The 18,454-nt window shown below is 42.7% G+C and overlaps 1 protein-coding gene across 1 annotated transcript in view; it reads right to left on the bottom strand.

The window, feature by feature from the left end:
* kcnq3 (potassium voltage-gated channel, KQT-like subfamily, member 3) overlaps positions 1 to 12,463 on the bottom strand; it is a 273,404-nt gene extending 260,941 nt beyond the window's left edge. The window contains 2 exon segments of the mRNA XM_034183094.1: positions 12,024 to 12,307; positions 12,310 to 12,463. Of these exon segments, the coding sequence (XP_034038985.1) occupies positions 12,024 to 12,307; positions 12,310 to 12,345 (320 nt within the window). The 5' untranslated portion in view covers positions 12,346 to 12,463.
* Positions 12,464 to 18,454: the final 5,991 nt, after the last annotated feature.

Genomic DNA, 18,454 nt, shown 5'->3' with positions numbered 1-18,454 from the left:
ATTTGTCAATGTGAAAGGATGCCAGTTTTCTAAGACAGAACAAGCGCTGGTGACCTTTTTTACACACCACTTCACAATTTGACTCAAAAGTGAGTTTGTCATCAATAACAGTACCCAGATATTTATAGGTGCTCACAATTTCTACGGCCTGACCTTTTAGGAGAGTTACTCCGTGTTTGTGGGAACCCTTCCTAAAGTCAATGACCATGTCTTTAGTCTTCAATACATTCATCTGTAGAAAAGACTTCTCGCACCAATCCAAGAAATCATCAACCACAGGACCGTGGCCAACCTCACTGTCCTGAAGCAAACTGACAATAACAGTGTCATCTGCATACTTAAGAATAGTCCTCCCCTCCCTCCAACTTCTGCAGAGATCAGTGTATAAAATATACAAAAGTGGAGAGATAGCACTACCTTGTGGTATCCCAATGGAGGACTGGGTCTGCTCAGACAAGACCCCATTCACTCTCACTTTTTGTGTCCTGTTAGTGAGGAAGCTCAGAATCCAGCCCACAAGATTACAACTTAGATTAAAATGATCTAAAAGTCTTGAGGCTAAAATGTGCGGCTGAATTGTGTTAAAAGCAGACGAAAAGTCAACAAATAAAAGTCTGACATGCGCACCTTTCCCTTCAAGGTGACTAAAAAGCAAATTCATTAAAGTGACTGTGGCATCCTCAACCCCTCTATTTGGCCTATAGGCAAATTGCATAGGGTCCAATTTGGCACCAACTTGATTAATAATTTCTGTTCTCACCAGTTTCTCAAAGGTTTTCATGACAATGGACATCAAAGCTATAGGCCTAAAGTCATTTTTAGAACCTTTGGAGTACAATTTTTGGTGGCAGGGACAACAACAGCGTCTTTCCACACATTTGGCACAGTTTGCATTTCCAGAGACATATTGAAAATAAATTGGAAAATAGGACTCAGCTCTTTAGCACAGTTTTTTAAGAGGCGACTGCAAACATTATCAGGGCCCTGACATTTTGATTTGAGGGCACAAAAAGATTTTTCTACCTCTTTTCGAGAAATAAAAAAGTGCTGACTGTCTTTCACTTTATGCTTTATTTCCTTAATCTCTGAACTGTGATCTGAGATATCAAACCTTGTGTAAAAAGTATTCAGAGCATTAGCAAATTCAACATCTGTCTGATAGTTCTTCAGCAAGGTGATGGATCTGGACTTGGAATGTCCTTGAGTGGCCCAGCCAGAGCCCAGACCTGAATCCAATTGAACATCTCTGCAGAGATCTGAAAATGGTTGTGCACCGACGCTCCCCATCCAACCTGATGGAGCTTGAGAGGTGCTGCAAAGAGGAATGAGCAAAACTGTCCAAAGATAGGTGCACCAAGCTTGTGGCATCATATTCAAGAAGACTTGAGGCTGTAATTGCCACCAAAGATGCATCAACAAAGTACTGAGCAAAGGGAGTGAATGCTTATGTACGAGTGATTTCTTATTTTTTATTTGTAATGAATTTGCAAAAATAAAAAAAAACTTTTTGTTGTCATTATGGGGTGTTGTGAGTAAAAGTTTGAGTGTACAATGAATGTACTGCATTTTGGATTGAGGCTGTAACATAACAAAAAATGGAAAAGTGCAGCGCTGTGAACACTTTCTAGATGCACCGTAAGGACACGTCAGCAGGGAAGCGTTTCTCCTCCCGAACGGGTTTCATGGCCTTGTGCTCTTATATGAAGGTAACAGCGGGGCTGCGGATTCTCCTGAATCCTTAATGTGTTTATGAGCAGGAGGAGGAGCAGAGCACCGAGATGTGATGTTCAAGAGCGACACTGATGTTGGTTTTTGTGGAGCTCGGCCTGGAATCTACTCGCCGAGCTTTTAGGAAATGTGTAAAACAAAAATAGCTTCTGTAGCCTCAGAAACAAAATAAAACAAACAAGTTTAGATGTCAGTTTGTTCTCTGGTCTCACTCAATTTTACACCAAATCAGACTCATTTTAAAAAGCAGAATAACTAGTTCTACATTTTCCATTCAGGATTATTTATAAAGAATAATAACAACTAAAATATATCAATCTGCAGAAGGAACTAAAACCTTAAGAATTGACAATGTTTATATGTTAAATTATGATTACTATTCAAACTCCAGCAAGCTGATTTTGATCAAATCTGGTAAAATTTTGTGGTTTGATATTAACATGTCATTTAAAAAGGGAGGTAAAGAAAAGAAATGCCAAAGTTGAAAAAGTCCTGGTGCACATTATTAATTTTCAGCAAACTCTATAAAAGGATCATTTGTGAACTGGAATCACAACAATTACTAAATAAAATGAAAGTTTAAACAATAGATTTACTTAAATTATTTAACATTTACACTCATGACTCATGGACAGACAGACACACGCCCAGCTCATAGAGAAGAAAGTTGCCACGGTGACAGTGGGGTGTTTTAATCCACTGGCATCTTCAGAAACACATCAGCAGTCAAAAGAGGAGGAGTCAGGCATCCACGATAAAGACACCAAGGGCCTCAGGTGCTAAGACTTGCGTGGATTTCCTACTGAAACATGGCGTACTCCAAAACCCAGAAAACTGGAGTAAGCACAAAAATATCCAGATGTATCAAAGTGTGCGTACACATGGATCCAAGCACGTTCCGTTTGTACATCCCAAATTAATGTGGAATTGAGCGCACATGCAGATGGACCAAGCACCTTCCCATCCATGCCTCCATCTGAATATGCAAATGTATTTAAATATTTTGGTTGTGTCATGTTGATGGTACCATAAGTGTGAAGTGCAGTGTGTTTGATGATGTCCTCCATTGTCTCCGTGTTGTTATGTGTAAAAATTAAAGCACTTGTAGAGGCAGAGTGCAGAAAAGACAAAAGCTGTGGCTCGCTCTTTGTTCACCCACGCAGCTCACTACAATGTGAAACGAAATGAAAATGAGTGTGTGTGTGTGTGTGTGTGTGTGGTCATATAAACACTGAGGATCAGACCAGCGCACACACTGAAATAAGAATAAAATGGTCAGATGGAGGAGTTCAAAGGAAAAAGTGGGGACAGAGTGGGAGAATTCACCCCCTTCGATAAAAAAAAATGACAGCTCTCACCGGAGTGGTGGAAACATGAAGGTGACACGGATCATCCAATGCTGAACTAATACATGTTGTCATTATAATGTCATCCAATAGGCTACTCACAATACACATAGCTGTGAAGTTTCATCAGCAGGGCCGGCTTCACCGACTCATATTTGAATGCACACATGCCCAAATGTGATCACGCTGGTTTTTATTCGGGACAATTAAACAAATAAAGCAGCCACCTATCGCACACCATGCCAGCCTCTAGCCTGTTCCCAACCCAATGCATTTGTGCATCACATATGATTTGTACATTGATGATAGAATGATATTGTGTCCTAATAACAAAAACAAATTCATCATGTCATGGTGCCTTTATACCAATATGTGTGCAGTCAACAGCTCCAAATACATTCAGGAAACCAGCTCTTGCTGCAAATTGTGCTTTAATGTTGGAATGTGATGTACCTGGATGACATTCAGATGATTGGGTTCCACACAGCTGGCATGGCTCAGCTCAAGATTGACTGGCACAATCCTAAACGATCGGCCAGGTCCCAGTGGAATGCCTCTGTTGCCAGGAAGCCCAGTGTGGTCAGCACCTGTGTGGGCACAGACAACACCTGGTTCCTCACCGTACTGCGCTCTGGGCCGACCAACATTCGGCGAGCAACTCCAGTAACAGTGGCCTTGGTAACTGAAATCAGCTTATGAGCCAGTTATCGTCACTTGCAAGTAAAACCTTGCGTTCCCTGAATACACGCTCACATAGGATTGCACCATCTGCAAGGTCCTCTAACAATGCTAACGCACCCATTGTTAGTGCCATTTTCCTCATCAATTTGCGCATGATTTTACATCCACATGAGGCCCCTGCTCATAAATAAACCAAAAACTCATCTGGAAACCAAAGTCCATCATCAATCACCATGGAATGATGGACTCTGATGCACAACATGTCACTCTCATGCATCCATCTGATTCCATGCTCAGTCTCACTCAATGTTGTTATAGTAACCTATGTTTAGGTGCCACTTCATCTTATATTTAGTACACCTGCAACCCAAACATCACAGTGCTGCCACCAGGTGGAGCACACTGATATCTGTGCAGAACAGCCACATCTGCAGAGCCCGTTAAGTTTTCACAGTTTATTCAAACTGTTTGCATTATTACTTCAAAGTGTTTGAAATTAGTCATCATGACCTTTGACCTTAAAAGGAAAAGCCTTCTTAGAATCCCCAAGTCTAACAGACAAAGCAATTTTGGTGACAATGAAGTAATAAGGAAATAAGTTATTGTGACCTCAGAGTTGCATCTTTGCTTTTTGCTGATGATAATGTGGTTCTGTTGGCTTCATCAGACAGTGACCTCCAATGCACACTGAGCACATTTGAGGCAGAGTGTGAAGGAACTGGGATGAGAATCAGCACCTCCAAATCCGAGACCATGGTCCTCTGTCGGAAAAGGGTGGACTGCCCCCTCTCGGTCAGGGGAGAGTTACTTAAACTATCTCAGGGTCTTGTTCACAAGTTGGAGAAATTTGGCTCATGACACCGACAGACTGATCGGGGCTGCACCTGATGTTTTACAGATGCTCTACCGGACTGTCGTGGTGAAGAAAAGAGCTGAACCAGAAGGTGAGACTCTCATTTATGCTTTGGATAATAACAAACAAGCTCATGGATAGAAGAGGCAGAATTGAGATTCCTTCCTCTGGGCTTACACTCCTGGGCCTGGTTTCATACAGCAGTCTAATCTTGTTTGGTCCGCTAAACTCACTTAATCGACTAATCTTTGATGTTAGTCGTTGAACAAACCATTTAGTCAGCTAACGTTTCACTTTACCCAACTAAAATTTTTAGCATGGTCCAGAGGAGGAAAAACTTCAGTGTCTTACTTCAAAAATGGCAGTTATCATGATGGAACACTCAACAGCACCCCCACGTCGTTCGTATTCCTCCAAACGAGGAGCTTCCTCCGGTTTTGGCTGTGGTTGTAGTAGATGACTGTCATGATGTGTTTGTGACAGTTATCACATTAGCCACCGGACTTCGCTGTTATGCTGAGCAGCACTGTGTGCACGAAAAGGCTTGATGGAAGCATAGAACAAGAACTGCTAGGCTAAGAGCTAAACACGTCATTCTGCAGTTTGTATGTGTCTGTAAATATTAATAAAGCTAGTTAACAAAACAAAGGCTGTCTAGTTCATGACAACAGGCAACTCGGAAGTAAACAAAACTCTCGTGCATTGGGGCATTTCTTGGCAACGGCACTCGCAAGGCCACTATGGCTGTGAAAATCGGCAACTAACGTAAGATGGCTAATCTACAAGTTTAGCTGTCAATGTGAAACGGAGACTAGATGGATAATGTTGGGCGACTAACCGTAGTCAACTAAGTAAGTTTAACAGACTAAAAGATTAGACTGCTTTAAGAAACCGGACCCTGGACAGGGTGAGAAGCTTGACTATCTGGGGAGGGACTCTGAGTAGAGCCACTGCTTCTTCGCATCAAAAGGAGCCAGGTGAGGTGGTTTGGGCATCTGGTGAGGATGCTCCCTGGTTGTCTTCCTTGGGAGGTCTTCCAGGGACATCCAACTGGGGGGAGACCCCAGGGAAGACTCAGGATAGGCTGGAGGGGTTACATTTCCCAGGTGATTTCCTCAGGATCCCCCAGGAAGTGTTACAGGACTTGGCTGAGAAAAGGGAAGTGTGGGATGATCTGCTTCGTCTGCTGTTGCCATGGAACCTGACCCATTTGTTAAAAACAAAATATGCCACAGTGACCTTGACCTTTTAACCCCAAATCCAATAGGCTTTGTGGGCTCAATATATCTAACACATATACCAACTTTGGTGACAATTTGGAAGTTTAAAAGAAAAAAAAAATGTGCTCACAATATTTTTACAAAGTATGCCCCAGTGACCTTAACCTTTTAACCCCAAATCCAATAGGCTTTGTGGGCTCAATATACCTGACACAACTTTGGTGACAATTTGGAAGTTTAAAAGAAAAAAAATGTGCTCACAATATTTTACAAAGTGACCTTGGTCTTTGACCCCAAAAATCAAAAACCTTTTTTGGGGTCACTAAGTTGGGACAAGCACAAGTGAAGTAACCTTTCTCACAAGTGCAATGTTACATGACTCAGAATAAATTTATTTGTAAAAAAGAAGAGAAACTGCAAAATCTGGATCCAGACTGGATTTGACCTCAACGAGGCGGTCTGGACTGATGTGGGTCCGAGCACTGAACCTGGAATGAGTCACTGTAATCACTAAGGTTTTATGAAGTTACGGCGCCCTCGTGTCGGCCTGCAGCTGATACCTTCGCTCTCACTGATGACATCATACATCAGTACAGAGCAGGTGCATTAGATTTTTATCACCATGAGCTGCAACAGCGACTCAGGGAGGTGAATCAGCTGCAGGCAGAGCCAGTTAAACCACTGAGTTATCACTAAGTCAAAGCTTCCAGCTGCTCGGACACCGCAGCCATACTGGACGTGACATATGCTGTGACAAAACACCGAGCTGTCAATCAAATGACAGACACACTGGAAAATGATTCATCTGGGGTTTCCAACAGGTCCTTAAAAAGAAAAAACAACAAACAAACAAACAATCAAGGAAAGGAAACAACAAGCAAACAAGCTAAATTGTAGTCTGACTGTGCAAATGCTTTGGTCCAGCTTTCAAACAGAACCTCTAAATATGTAATATTTATGAATAAATAACATATCTAAACATAATATAACATATCTGTGAACATGAATAATTTGATCCTTATGTCATTGTGTTGGAAAAAAATGTACACAAATTCATGACTTCATTATTCAGGTCATCACAAAGATAAAATCACAATCAAGGACAAAGATAAGATTTAAGCAGATTATCTCTATAATTAACAGATATTTTTATGTCATCTTGTTTGTGTCGCACACACTCCAAACACTCTGGAATAATCAAACTTCATCCTCATTAACATCAAACTATACACAGACATTAAAATTTAATCCTCAGAAAATATCTGTGGTGTAAGGATCAAGTCCCATATAGGCCCAGAGGCCTGTGGGTACCGGTGATTATCCCCGGATTCTGCAGCATGAAGTCTGTGAGTCTCCTGCTCTGGAGCAGTACCTAAGCCCCTGTGCCCATATTGCACTTTCTTCTGAGCACCAGCATCTTGCTTTAAATGACTCTAAATGAGAATGGAGCTTTTTTTTTTTGGCAGCTGCTCTGAGCCCTTCAAGTTGAAAATCCCTCAGATTTTCAGAAAGACGCTGTGACATCACTGCAGCGCCTTTTCAGGTAAATATCAAACTTGCCACACCGTGAGAGTAAAGCTTTCAGCTGATTTGATTACATAGACCCACAAAACAAATAAATAAAAAAATAATAACTCATCTAACTCGGGCGAATATCTGTCATTTTGTGCGACTGGGCATGGACAGAGGGCCTCTGAAAATGCATCCCGCTCGACAACTGCATGTTATCTGCATTATTATCACTTACTGAGATACACAACACGTGGAATCACATTAACACGACACCCAGCAAACATGTACATAAAAAGTTGGCTCACTTTAACTTTTGTCGTGTTGGCTGGTACCGCGCTGCTCTCCAAATTTGCCAGTGCGTCCTCATCAAGCTGACTGCTTTGGCTGCTGTTCATTGTCATACTATCAATGATAAAATCATCCAGAATATCCATATTGGGAACAACACACACTTCTTGCCTTTTCATGTTATCGTCTGTGGACAGTTCTTGGGTTGCACATGATATAACGTCATCATTTTATGCACAGCGGGCGGGTATTGGGATACCTGCCCGCTACTGCAGGCAGGCATCTATGCTACCGGCCCAGCAACACCTCAGTAAGTGATAATAATGACATCTATCCATCTGCGTTAGCAGATTGGATATTATATTCCTGCTAACAAGTGCTTTTTATCTTCTGTACATTATAACCTTGCCATTAGGTGTTTATTGTCATCATAGAAACATTCCAAAAGCAGCTTTTTTTTTTCTTTTTAAGAAAATGCCAACTCTCTGAGGTTTTCTGCCAAGGGAGAAGACAAAAAACAACAACAAAACAAACACTATACGGACTTAGGGCTTAAATGAAACATAACAGCAGAATAACAAGAGCAATCCAGATCCCATGTGGCCAACCGAACAGTCCCCCTAAAAATCAGTCTGCTCTGCCTTCACTGTGCATGTGTCCTTTCTGTGCATCAGCTGCAGTTCACCGATTATCACCTTGTTTCTACTTAAAACTGCACTCCAGTCATCATCTATCTCAGATATCATCATCAGATATCTGCAGCTTTTGTACAACAATCATATCCACAAAAATTCAGCATTATTTCATAGTAAAAGAAGGAGGAAGCAATCAGAGCGCAGCAGTCAGGCGTTGCCTTCACTGCGCCTCCGTCATTTCAAAGCGTCAGTAGCAACTCACCAATTATCGCCTCGTGTCTGCTTAAAACTGACTTCAGAATGATTTAAGAGGTTTTACTTTGTCATCTGATGGTTAATAATCACATTATTCCCTTTGATCGCTTTGGATGTAGAGACAGTCTCAGATGTACTGCTGTGGTCCCAAATGACGCATGCGCAGTGGAGGCAGGGCGGACCAATTTTTAGGGGGGGGGGGGGGGGGGGGACTGTTCAGTCTGAGACACCGGATCACCTCCAAAATTTAATGGAGTCTTCCATGGCCCAATGTGTATCCGTGGTGAAAATGTGGTGAGAATCCGTGAAGTAGTTTTGACGTAATCTTTCAAAGACTATACAAAGTAAAACTTGATCCAGAATCCAGATCCAGATCCACATCACCTCCAGAATTTAATAGAGTCTTCCATGGCCTAATATGCATCACACACTCATCTTCAACCACTTACTCCAACTAAGGGTCACGGGGGGCTGGAGCCTATCCCAGCACTCAGAGCGTGAGGCGGGGTGCACTCTGGACAGGTCGCCAGTCTGTCACAGGGCGGCCTAATATGTATCTGTGTTGAAAATTTCGTCAAAATCCGTGCAGTAGTTTTGACGTAATCCTGCTAACAGATAGACAAATAAATGCAGATGATTTTATTAAGTCCTTGACAGATGTAATAATGCTAGCTGCTGAAGCTAGCTGGCATAACAGGGCTTGACTATCTTTCTCATTTACTACCTGATCGTTTAACAGTATGCATTTCCACTATGATTGATTAAAAACTGCATCTGGGTTATTTGCTTTTGGGTTTTTAGTTGTTGTTGTTTTTGGAAATGTTAAGAATTTTCTGAAAATATAATCATGTGACATGGTGAGCCAACATGGCTGATGACAGTTACAGCTAGCTAGCAGACTAGCTAGCTAAACTCTTCTGCTCCAAAATTAGTCAGTTTAGTAAAATGTAACACTTACAGCTGTGACATTACATATTTGTTCATGACAATTAGCTCCATGCAACAACAAAAAAGTCATTAAGTTGCTAAACTTCCAGCCACACTCACTTTGATCAAAAAGTACATCAAGAATCATGAAAGTGTTCATGATGTTTAACAGAAAACACAAAGACAAAAGAAAAATAAATAAAAACTTCTACAGATGTGCAGTGCAACTGGTTTCCAAACATAACAATGGAGTGCACGTGTAAAAGAGCGCACACGTGACAAAGACACACAGAAAGCAGCAGTAATAATCAGGCCGAGACTATTAATTATCTGCTGTGTTATTAAATTACAGCTGGACTCCAGCGTGCATTAACAGGCTTCATTACAGCCCCAAGAAAATGGGTCAAATGTGATGGAACCTTTTCAGGGGACTGAACACAATCAGCAGATTCTAAAACAACTTTATCCGAACCCAAAATAAAACCAACTGAGTCATGAAAACTCCAAATCACACTGACAGCACATTCCACCTTTCTGCTGGAATCCAGCTTTTCCCTGTGCAGCAGATAACAAAAGGAATGGTGAGTCCAGGGTTCACGATGAGACAACAGATTCTCTGCCTCCATCTCACGCTGTCCTCTGTCACACCAACCACCTGCATGTCCTCCCTCAGCACACCCAGAAACCTCCTCTTTGGCCTCCCTCTTCTCCACCTGCCTGGTGACTCCATCCTCAGCATCCTTCTCCCTATATACCTTCAACCCCTCTTCTGCCCATGGGAAACTGAGAAGAGGGAACATCAGCTACAACACTGTGGTTTGTGGTGTGTTTCTCTGGTCAGCACCCAGACTGGATCATCCAGCAGGCATGAACGCAGAGGGACAACGCAAGTAGGATGGTTTGTAGAGACACTTCAGAAAGAGGAGCTTGAAAGGGTTTGGACGAGGGTTGTGTATTGATAAGATTTTATCGATATCAATGCCATTATCGATTCTGCTTACCGATCCGATTCTTTATCGTTTCCCTTATCAATACCTCTTGTGAATTTTCTGTGTACTAAAAATAGGCTTTACAGGTTTTCAATGTCTACAACATTTTATTGTGTCTTAAAGTAAATAAATGTGAAAGTGGTCACTGGATCCTCAATCTCTGGAGAAATAAAAATGAATAAAATCTGTACATGGTCACTGGATCCTAGGTCTCTGAACATAAATAGAAACAAACAAAATCTGTAGTTTTTGTCCAAGGCATTTACTTTCAGATATTACTGACACAAATCTAATTCCGTACCTCTGAGCTGAGCTCAGCCGGCTGCACTGCACGTCAGCATCAATGCAATTCATAAAGAACGAAGGACATCTCACTTTTTGGGGAAAAAAAAAACATTTTAGTCTGTTGTAGTTTGTTGTCTGTGTGACAGCGTTTGGAAAAAGGTGTCACTTGATTTAAAAGGCTATTCGCTTTGAAGTTATTAATTCCAACCAAACTCTATCTCTCTAAATTGAGTCGGCAGAGAGCGGTGCAGAGAACCAATGAAGCAGCAGGTTGGAGCACTGCTTCGTTGGTTCACGCTTCAAGCAGCAGAGTTGCTGCAGAAGTGTTTGATTACAGACCCACTGCAGGGTCTGCAAACAAAGGAGAGAAATGATCATTTTCTCGATAAACACCCTCAAAAACATCGGCCGCTCCGAAGGATCAATAAGGGAATCATTAAGCAAAAAGTCTGTTGATGTCGGTGGATCTAATCATTTCTTGATGATTCTTGAAAAGAACCGGTTTTCGATACCCAACCCTAGTTTCGACATGTGCAGAAGAAATCACTCCTGGGACCATGGACCTTCTGAGATGTGTCACCACATCCGAAGCACCAAGAAACAACCTCAGGTCCTGGATGGCAACCACCCAGGCAGACAACCAGTCCATCCTCACCTCTCCAAAGTGACCATCTATCTGCTGCAGTCAGGTGAAATGTGGCCAAGTCCTCGAAATTCTCCAGCTGTTGAGGTCCTCAACACTGAGGCACCTGCACACTGGATCATGTCCAGAGAAACACACCACATGGACAAAATGACAAAGTTCCCTCAAAATGTTAGCAATCCTCCTCACCTGTCTCCCTAACCATTCATTTGGCACAAAGTCATCCCAGTGGAACCCAAGGATCCTCCAAAAACACATGGTATCAAAGACATCCAGTAGTTACCTCGCTCAAAATACTGCATTCAGAAAATTCTGACAGAAAGAAATAACGGATTATGAAATTTGGTTGTGTGAGCACCTCCCTCACCAAAAGGTTTACAATCCTCTCCAAAGACCAAACACAATGGCACCTACAATACATGGGTTTACAGTTGTGGACACAAACCCATGTGTGTGACCACAACTTTGTGACAAATCCTCTGGTGAAGAGCAAAAACACATGACCCACAACACCACCAGGATCCAGCAGTCAAGAATGACTGAGACCTACAGCACTAAAATCCAGACTCAACCCTCCACAAAGACAGTGAATCCCGCATCGTGACTTCCAGCAGTTGTTCCTTTCATGTGAATGAGTTATTAAATTCAGCTTCATACTCACACAAAGGCATGGTACAGCAGCGCCCACCCCCTGGGCCTCTCCAGTGCATCATAGATCAGGTTCTGGATCTTCCTCTTGCGGATGTTATTGCTCTTGGTCGGCCGGGTGTAGCTCAGGGGGGTCTTAGCCAGCAACCCGATTCCAATCCCCTGAGACCCCCTTTTGAAGTCTTCCCGGCCCGGACCCACCAGAAGCAGAGCCCCATCCTTATCCACACCCCCAGTTCCTTGGTCTAAATCCCTGTGAGGAGTAGGAGGAGGTTGTTTTTTGCCCTTCTGTTCCTCGAGCCGCAGCTAGCGACAGTCCTGGACCTGAGCCCCATGGTCAGTGCTGGATGTCCAATGTGGGCCACATGCCATGATCCGGACACTGGATCCGGACTTACCCCCTCAGCAGCGGGTCACTGGAGGGTCACTGGAAGCCCGTTCAGTGGTCCAACTAGAACCAGGAAGAAGGTGTGAGAAAGAAAATCCATCGCACCAACCAACAGTTTGTGTTTCATTTTGAAAACTCAAACAGCGTCATATAGAGTGAATATCATGTCAACGCTGCCATGATCAGGGCAGGTCTAAACCGCCGCGCTGATGACAGTTAGCTTTAAACCTTTGGTTCAACATCCTGAAGCAATGTTACACTGGTTTACATATGAACAGTATCTTTTTGAAACAGGTCATCACCAAAAGAAACATGTTGCTAATGTAAACCACGTTTAAAGCATTTCAATGCATTCAAACATATTTTGAACTGGTTTAAAACACAGATTAGATTTAAAATGCTTCAAAACATTTTCAAACCCAACCACAGACATTTAAATCTGTCCCACACTCGATTCCAAATATAGGTTACAAGGATTTCCATTGGTTTCAATTTAACTGTGTACACACCTGTTCACACTGCCTTAAAATGGATTTAAAACAGACTCATTCTTCAGTGGTTAGATTTTCTAAAATTGTTCCAGTCTGGATAAATTAGTCATTTGCTTTTTAAAATTGATAAATTGGTTTTGAGTTTTGAACAAAAACTTTAAAGTGACTGGTGCAGTTTTTAAACCACTTTCTGAACAAAGTAAACTCTTTAAACTGGTTAAACATGGATTCAATGGTTTATCTAAAAGCTTAAAGATCCTTTACCCAGGAACAATTGAGTTAATCTGGATTCAAACCATTTTACACTGACACACTCAGTTTAAACCAAATACAGACTGAATCAATATCAGTTAAACTAGCTTTTTAAAAAAAAAAAAAAAAAAAAAAAAGACTGAAATTTTTGCAGTTTGTTAAAACTAGTCAAAGATTTCACGCTCATGTCTGAGAAATTAGGAAACAATTTTACTGTTTGGTGGCGATTAATAAAAATTGGAATCAAATGATGATTAAAATAAATTTCAATGACAAGATTTGAAAGCAGAATGAAATTAAAATCTGTTTCAAATGTTCTATTAACGTGTTATGAGGTCGCATGAAGCAGATCGGACACATTAGAGAACATACCTCCAAGAACAAGTCAACGGATGTAATAATCGTGGACCAGGTCCAAACTGCACACGGACCAGTTTGTCATCTGGATTCGAGCTTGAGTCTTTCCGTTGATACCAAAACGGTGAAAAACGCCCTGATCAGGAACTCCTGAATCCGGATCATCCAGAAAATCTGATCACTTCTTCTTCCCAACACAAACTCGAATTCCACCAAGTTTCATGGAAATCAGCTCTTTGGCGCTTTTGGATCCTGATCAGTTAAAACCAGAACCTGCTCTTCGGAAAACTCTGCGTCAGATCCGGATCACTGCTGCGGACACCAGATTTAACACGACGATCGATCTCCAACAATCAATCAATTACAGCCGAACCCACGTCTGCCGCTCGCGCACAGCATCTCTCCGCTCCGAACACACGCGCACGCGCTCCGAACAAAGACGCGCCGCAAACGCTGCAGCGCCGCGCGCACAGCGCGTCAAACCCACACCACGTGACCAAACGCGCCGTAAAACCAAACCAGAACCGCTGGTACCGAGCCGAACCACGCCAAGCGGGTCCCGTGCACGGCGCGTGTGTCCGTAGCCTCCAGCCTCCATCACCTGCAGAGAGCAGCGAGAGGAGGACCAGCTGGAGGGAGGGAGACAACGTGCGCACACGCGTGCACATATATGCACGTAAGCATGCGTGTGCGCACGACTCACGCATTCAAACGGTACGTGCCATAAGGAAGCGTGGTGAAGGTGTTAAACGTCTCAGAAAAAACTAAGGAAGTGTTGCTCGCCACGCCCCCTTTTCCATCACCAAGTCTCAAGGAATCACAAACGTGACGTCACTGGCAGCGGTCAAACCCAGCAGAAGAGACGACAACAAAATGAAAATGGTACAAAGACACGGTGAATATCAGCACGCAACGACTGTGAGGTCATCAACCACTGGGCACCGCTCTGCCCCCTGCTGGACAAAGTCCAGACATGGACATCTTTGACATTTGGATGAGGCAGAACAGTTCACTGGCAGAGACGTGGGAGTGGATGTGTGAAGCCCACGGGCGGCTCTAAGGTGGGGGCAGTGCCATCACGAGAAAAATGAAATCCATCCATTCAGCCTCAGCGTCTCACATTCACTGACCAATCAGGTCCGATAGTTTCCATACAGAGATTAACTGAATTCACAACCTTCATAGGGTCTTTCCTTAGACATTACTCTTTCAAAAAACTGAGTGTTTCTTTCTCTTTTTGCTCTGTATGCACCACTCTGCATTTAATCATTAGTGATTGATCTCTGCTCCCCTCCACAGCATGTCTTTTGGTTCTCTACCTCAGCCCCAGCGGAGGGCTGCCCCTCCCTGGGCCTGGTTCTGCTGGAGGTTTCTTCCTGTTAAGGGGGAGTTTTTCCTTCCCACTGTCGCCAAGTGCTTGCTCACAGGGGGTCGTTTTGACCGTTGGGGTTTTTACGTTATTATTGTATGGCCTTGCCTTACAGTATAAAGCGCCTTGGGGCAACTGTTTGTTGTGATTTGGCGCTATATAATATAACTAAATAAATAAATAAATAAAAAACCGACTGGCCACTTGAATTTTTAATAGGCAGCCAGGTAGGGGTCAATTGAAGAATTACACAGGGGTCAAAATTTTAAAATGCTCCAATCAAATTGAAAACTATACCACATTATTTGTCTGATCATAAAGATTCCAAAAAGGTATAGTTTGTACTAACTATGACTGAATGTTATGAAGTTATGGGGTAAAAACAGCAAGAATAGTGACAAATTTAAAGTTGCTCCAATTTTGGAATAAAGTGATGCAAATTATTGGTTGAGCTAATAGGATTAATAAATGGAAAAGTTGAATAGTTTTGACAGAGCTGAATGCTTGGTCTCCAAAGTAAAGGTCAAACAAGGTCGACGTCCACTGGATTCTATGACATGTGACATATGTTACCTCGTAACATGCATTATACATGGTGCAAACTATTCCTTTTTAAAACCCTATTAACTAAACTAATAATTTGCATCACTTTTTCCAAAATTGGAGCAACTTTAACTTTTGACCCCTGTACAAACTGAAACTGACCTTTGTCACCATTCTTGCTGTTTTTACCCCATAACTCCATAACATTCAGTCACAGATTGTCCAAACTGTACCTTTTGGAATCTTTATGATCAGGCAAATAATGTGGTGTAGTTTTCAAAATAACTGGAGCATCTTTTAATTTTGACTCCTGTGTAATTCTTCAATTGACCCCTACCTGGCTGCCTACTGAAAATTCAAATGGCCAGTCAATTTATTCAAAAGAGGAATGTCTAAAGAGTATTTGTGCTGAATTTGATGCTTGTATCACCATTTGCAGGATTCTGCTCTAAATATTCTCTTATCTGCTGCTCAAACAGGAAGCTGAAAGTCCAAAATTCATAAAGATGGAAAGGCAGCGCCCCCTAAAAGATAGAAGCCTGCATCCTGTAAGCTTTCCAGCATCAATTTAACCAGTTAACTAGGCTCATGTGTCATGCGTCACACTGACAAAGTGAGGAACCTTGGGGTAATTTTTGATCCTACATTGTCCTTTGACCTCCACATTAGAGATATGACGAGGACTGCTTTCTTCCACCTGTAAAATATAGTGACAGTTCGTCCCATCCTGTCTATGGCTGTTACTGAGACCATGATTCATGCGTTTGTTTCTTCTAGACTGGACTACTGCAATGTTCTGCTTTCTGGTTTACCGCAGTCTAGCATTAAGGGATCTCCAATTGGTTCAAAATGCTGCTGCCAGACCTTTGACACAAAACAGAAAGTTTGACCACATTACACCCATTTTGGCATCCCTTCACTGGCTTCCTGTCCCTAGGGTTAGTAGGGTTAGTAATAGTGAGGTTACAAAAACCCTGTCACGAAACTTTGAATCATTTTGTGACGGGAGGACGAAAAAAAAAACGTGAGACTGGGCTGCTTATTTTCCCTTTCATATCACGATGCTTTTTACTCTTTTAAATTCATTTTATTAGGAAACAGAGCAGGTTGCACCCTCAACTTTATCTAAAGTCTGGGTCTTTTAGTGAAGTTTAGGGCTAGTGGCCGGTGATCACCTTAGTATTTCTTGTTTTCTTGTTGCTTAATGCTGACAAATTATACTGTGTTTGTTATCTTTCTGCCCCTGATTCTGTTTTTTTTTTCTCTCTCTCTGTTTGAGGTGCGGCTCCATCCCGAGATGGGAGTGGGTGTCTTCTACTGCAGGCCTCCTGTCCTGTGCACCAGCAAAATTTCCCAAAATTTCCTGTATATTCATATTGTCAATTGTGTTGGTAGCATGGCCGAAGGAGAGGGTCGTCCCTTTGATTCTGTTCTTCTTGAGGATCCTCGTTCAATTCCCATCCTGACCAGAAAATCACTAAGTGTCCTTGGACAAGGTCCTTAATCCCCCAGTTGCTACCGGTGTGTAGTGAGTACTGCGTATGGCAGCACCCTGACATCGAGGGTTTTTTTTTTTTTTTTTTGCAATTTTATTAAAATTGTAATATTAGAAATCACATGCACATAGGTATTCACATCCTTTGCTCAATGCTTTGTTGATGCACCTTTGACAGCATTTACAGCCTCAAGTCTTCTTCAGTATGATGCCACAAGCTTTGTGCGCCTATCTTTGAGCAGTTTTGCCCATTCCTCTTTTCAGCACCTCTCAAATTCCATCAGGTTGGATGGGGAGCGTCGGTGTGCAGCCATTTTCAGATCTCTCCAGAGATGTTCAGTTGGATTCAGGTCTGGGCTGTGGCTGGGCCATTCAAGGACATTCACAGAGTTGTCCTGAAGACACTCCTTTGATATCTTGGCTGTGTGCTTAGGGTCATTGTCCTGCTGAAAGACGACCCGTCGCCCCAGTTTGAGGTCAAGAGTGCTCTGGAGCAGGTTTTCATCCAGGATGTTTCTGTACATTGCTGCATTCATCTTTTCCCTCAATCCTGACTAATCTCCCAGTAATCAATCAATCAATCAATTTTTTTATATAGCGCCAAATCACAACAAACAGTTGCCCCAAGGCGCTTTATATTGTAAGGCAAGGCCATACAATAATTATGTAAAACCCCAACGGTCAAAACGACCCCCTGTGAGCAAGCACTTGGCTACAGTGGGAAGGAAAAACTCCCTTTTAACAGGAAGAAACCTCCAGCAGAACCAGGCTCAGGGAGGGGCAGTCTTCTGCTGGGACTGGTTGGGGCTGAGGGAGAGAACCAGGAAAAAGACATACTGTGGAGGGGAGCAGAGATCGATCACTAATGATTAAATGCAGAGTGGTGCATATAGAGCAAAAAGAGAAAGAAACAGTGCATCATGGGAACCCCCCAGCAGTCTACGTCTATAGCAGCATAACTAAGGGATGGTTCAGGGTCACCTGATCCAGCCCTAACTATAAGCTTTAGCAAAAAGGAAAGTTTTAAGCCTACTCTTAAAAGTAGAGAGGGTGTCTGTCTCCCTGATCTGAATTGGGAGCTGGTTCCACAGGAGAGGAGCCTGAAAGCTGAAGGCTCTGCCTCCCATTCTACTCTTACAAACCCTAGGAACTACAAGTAAGCCTGCAGTCTGAGAGCGAAGTAATGCTGCCACCACGCTTCACTGTAGAAATGGTACCTGGTTTCCTCCAAACATGAAGCCTAGTATTCACACCAAATAGTTCAATCTTTACCTCATCAGACCAGAGAACCTTGTTTCTCATGGTCTGAGAGCTCTTCAGGTGCGTTTTGGCAAACTGTAGGTGGGTTGCCATTCGTCTTTTACTGAGTGCCTTCCATCTGGCCACTCTACCATACAGGCCTGATTGGTGAATTGCTGCAGAGATTGTTGTCCTCCTGGTAGGTTCTTCTCTCTCCATAGAGGAATGCTGGAGCTCTGACAGAGTGACCATTGGGTTCTTGGTCTCCTGGACTGCAGGAAGAGTCCTGGTGGATCTGAACCTCTTCCAT

This window comes from Thalassophryne amazonica, chromosome 12, assembly GCF_902500255.1.
Source record: "Thalassophryne amazonica chromosome 12, fThaAma1.1, whole genome shotgun sequence".
Classification (NCBI taxonomy): domain Eukaryota; kingdom Metazoa; phylum Chordata; class Actinopteri; order Batrachoidiformes; family Batrachoididae; genus Thalassophryne; species Thalassophryne amazonica.
The sequence above is the reverse complement of the archived record's forward strand: the minus strand, read 5'-3'. Positions and strand labels throughout refer to the sequence as shown.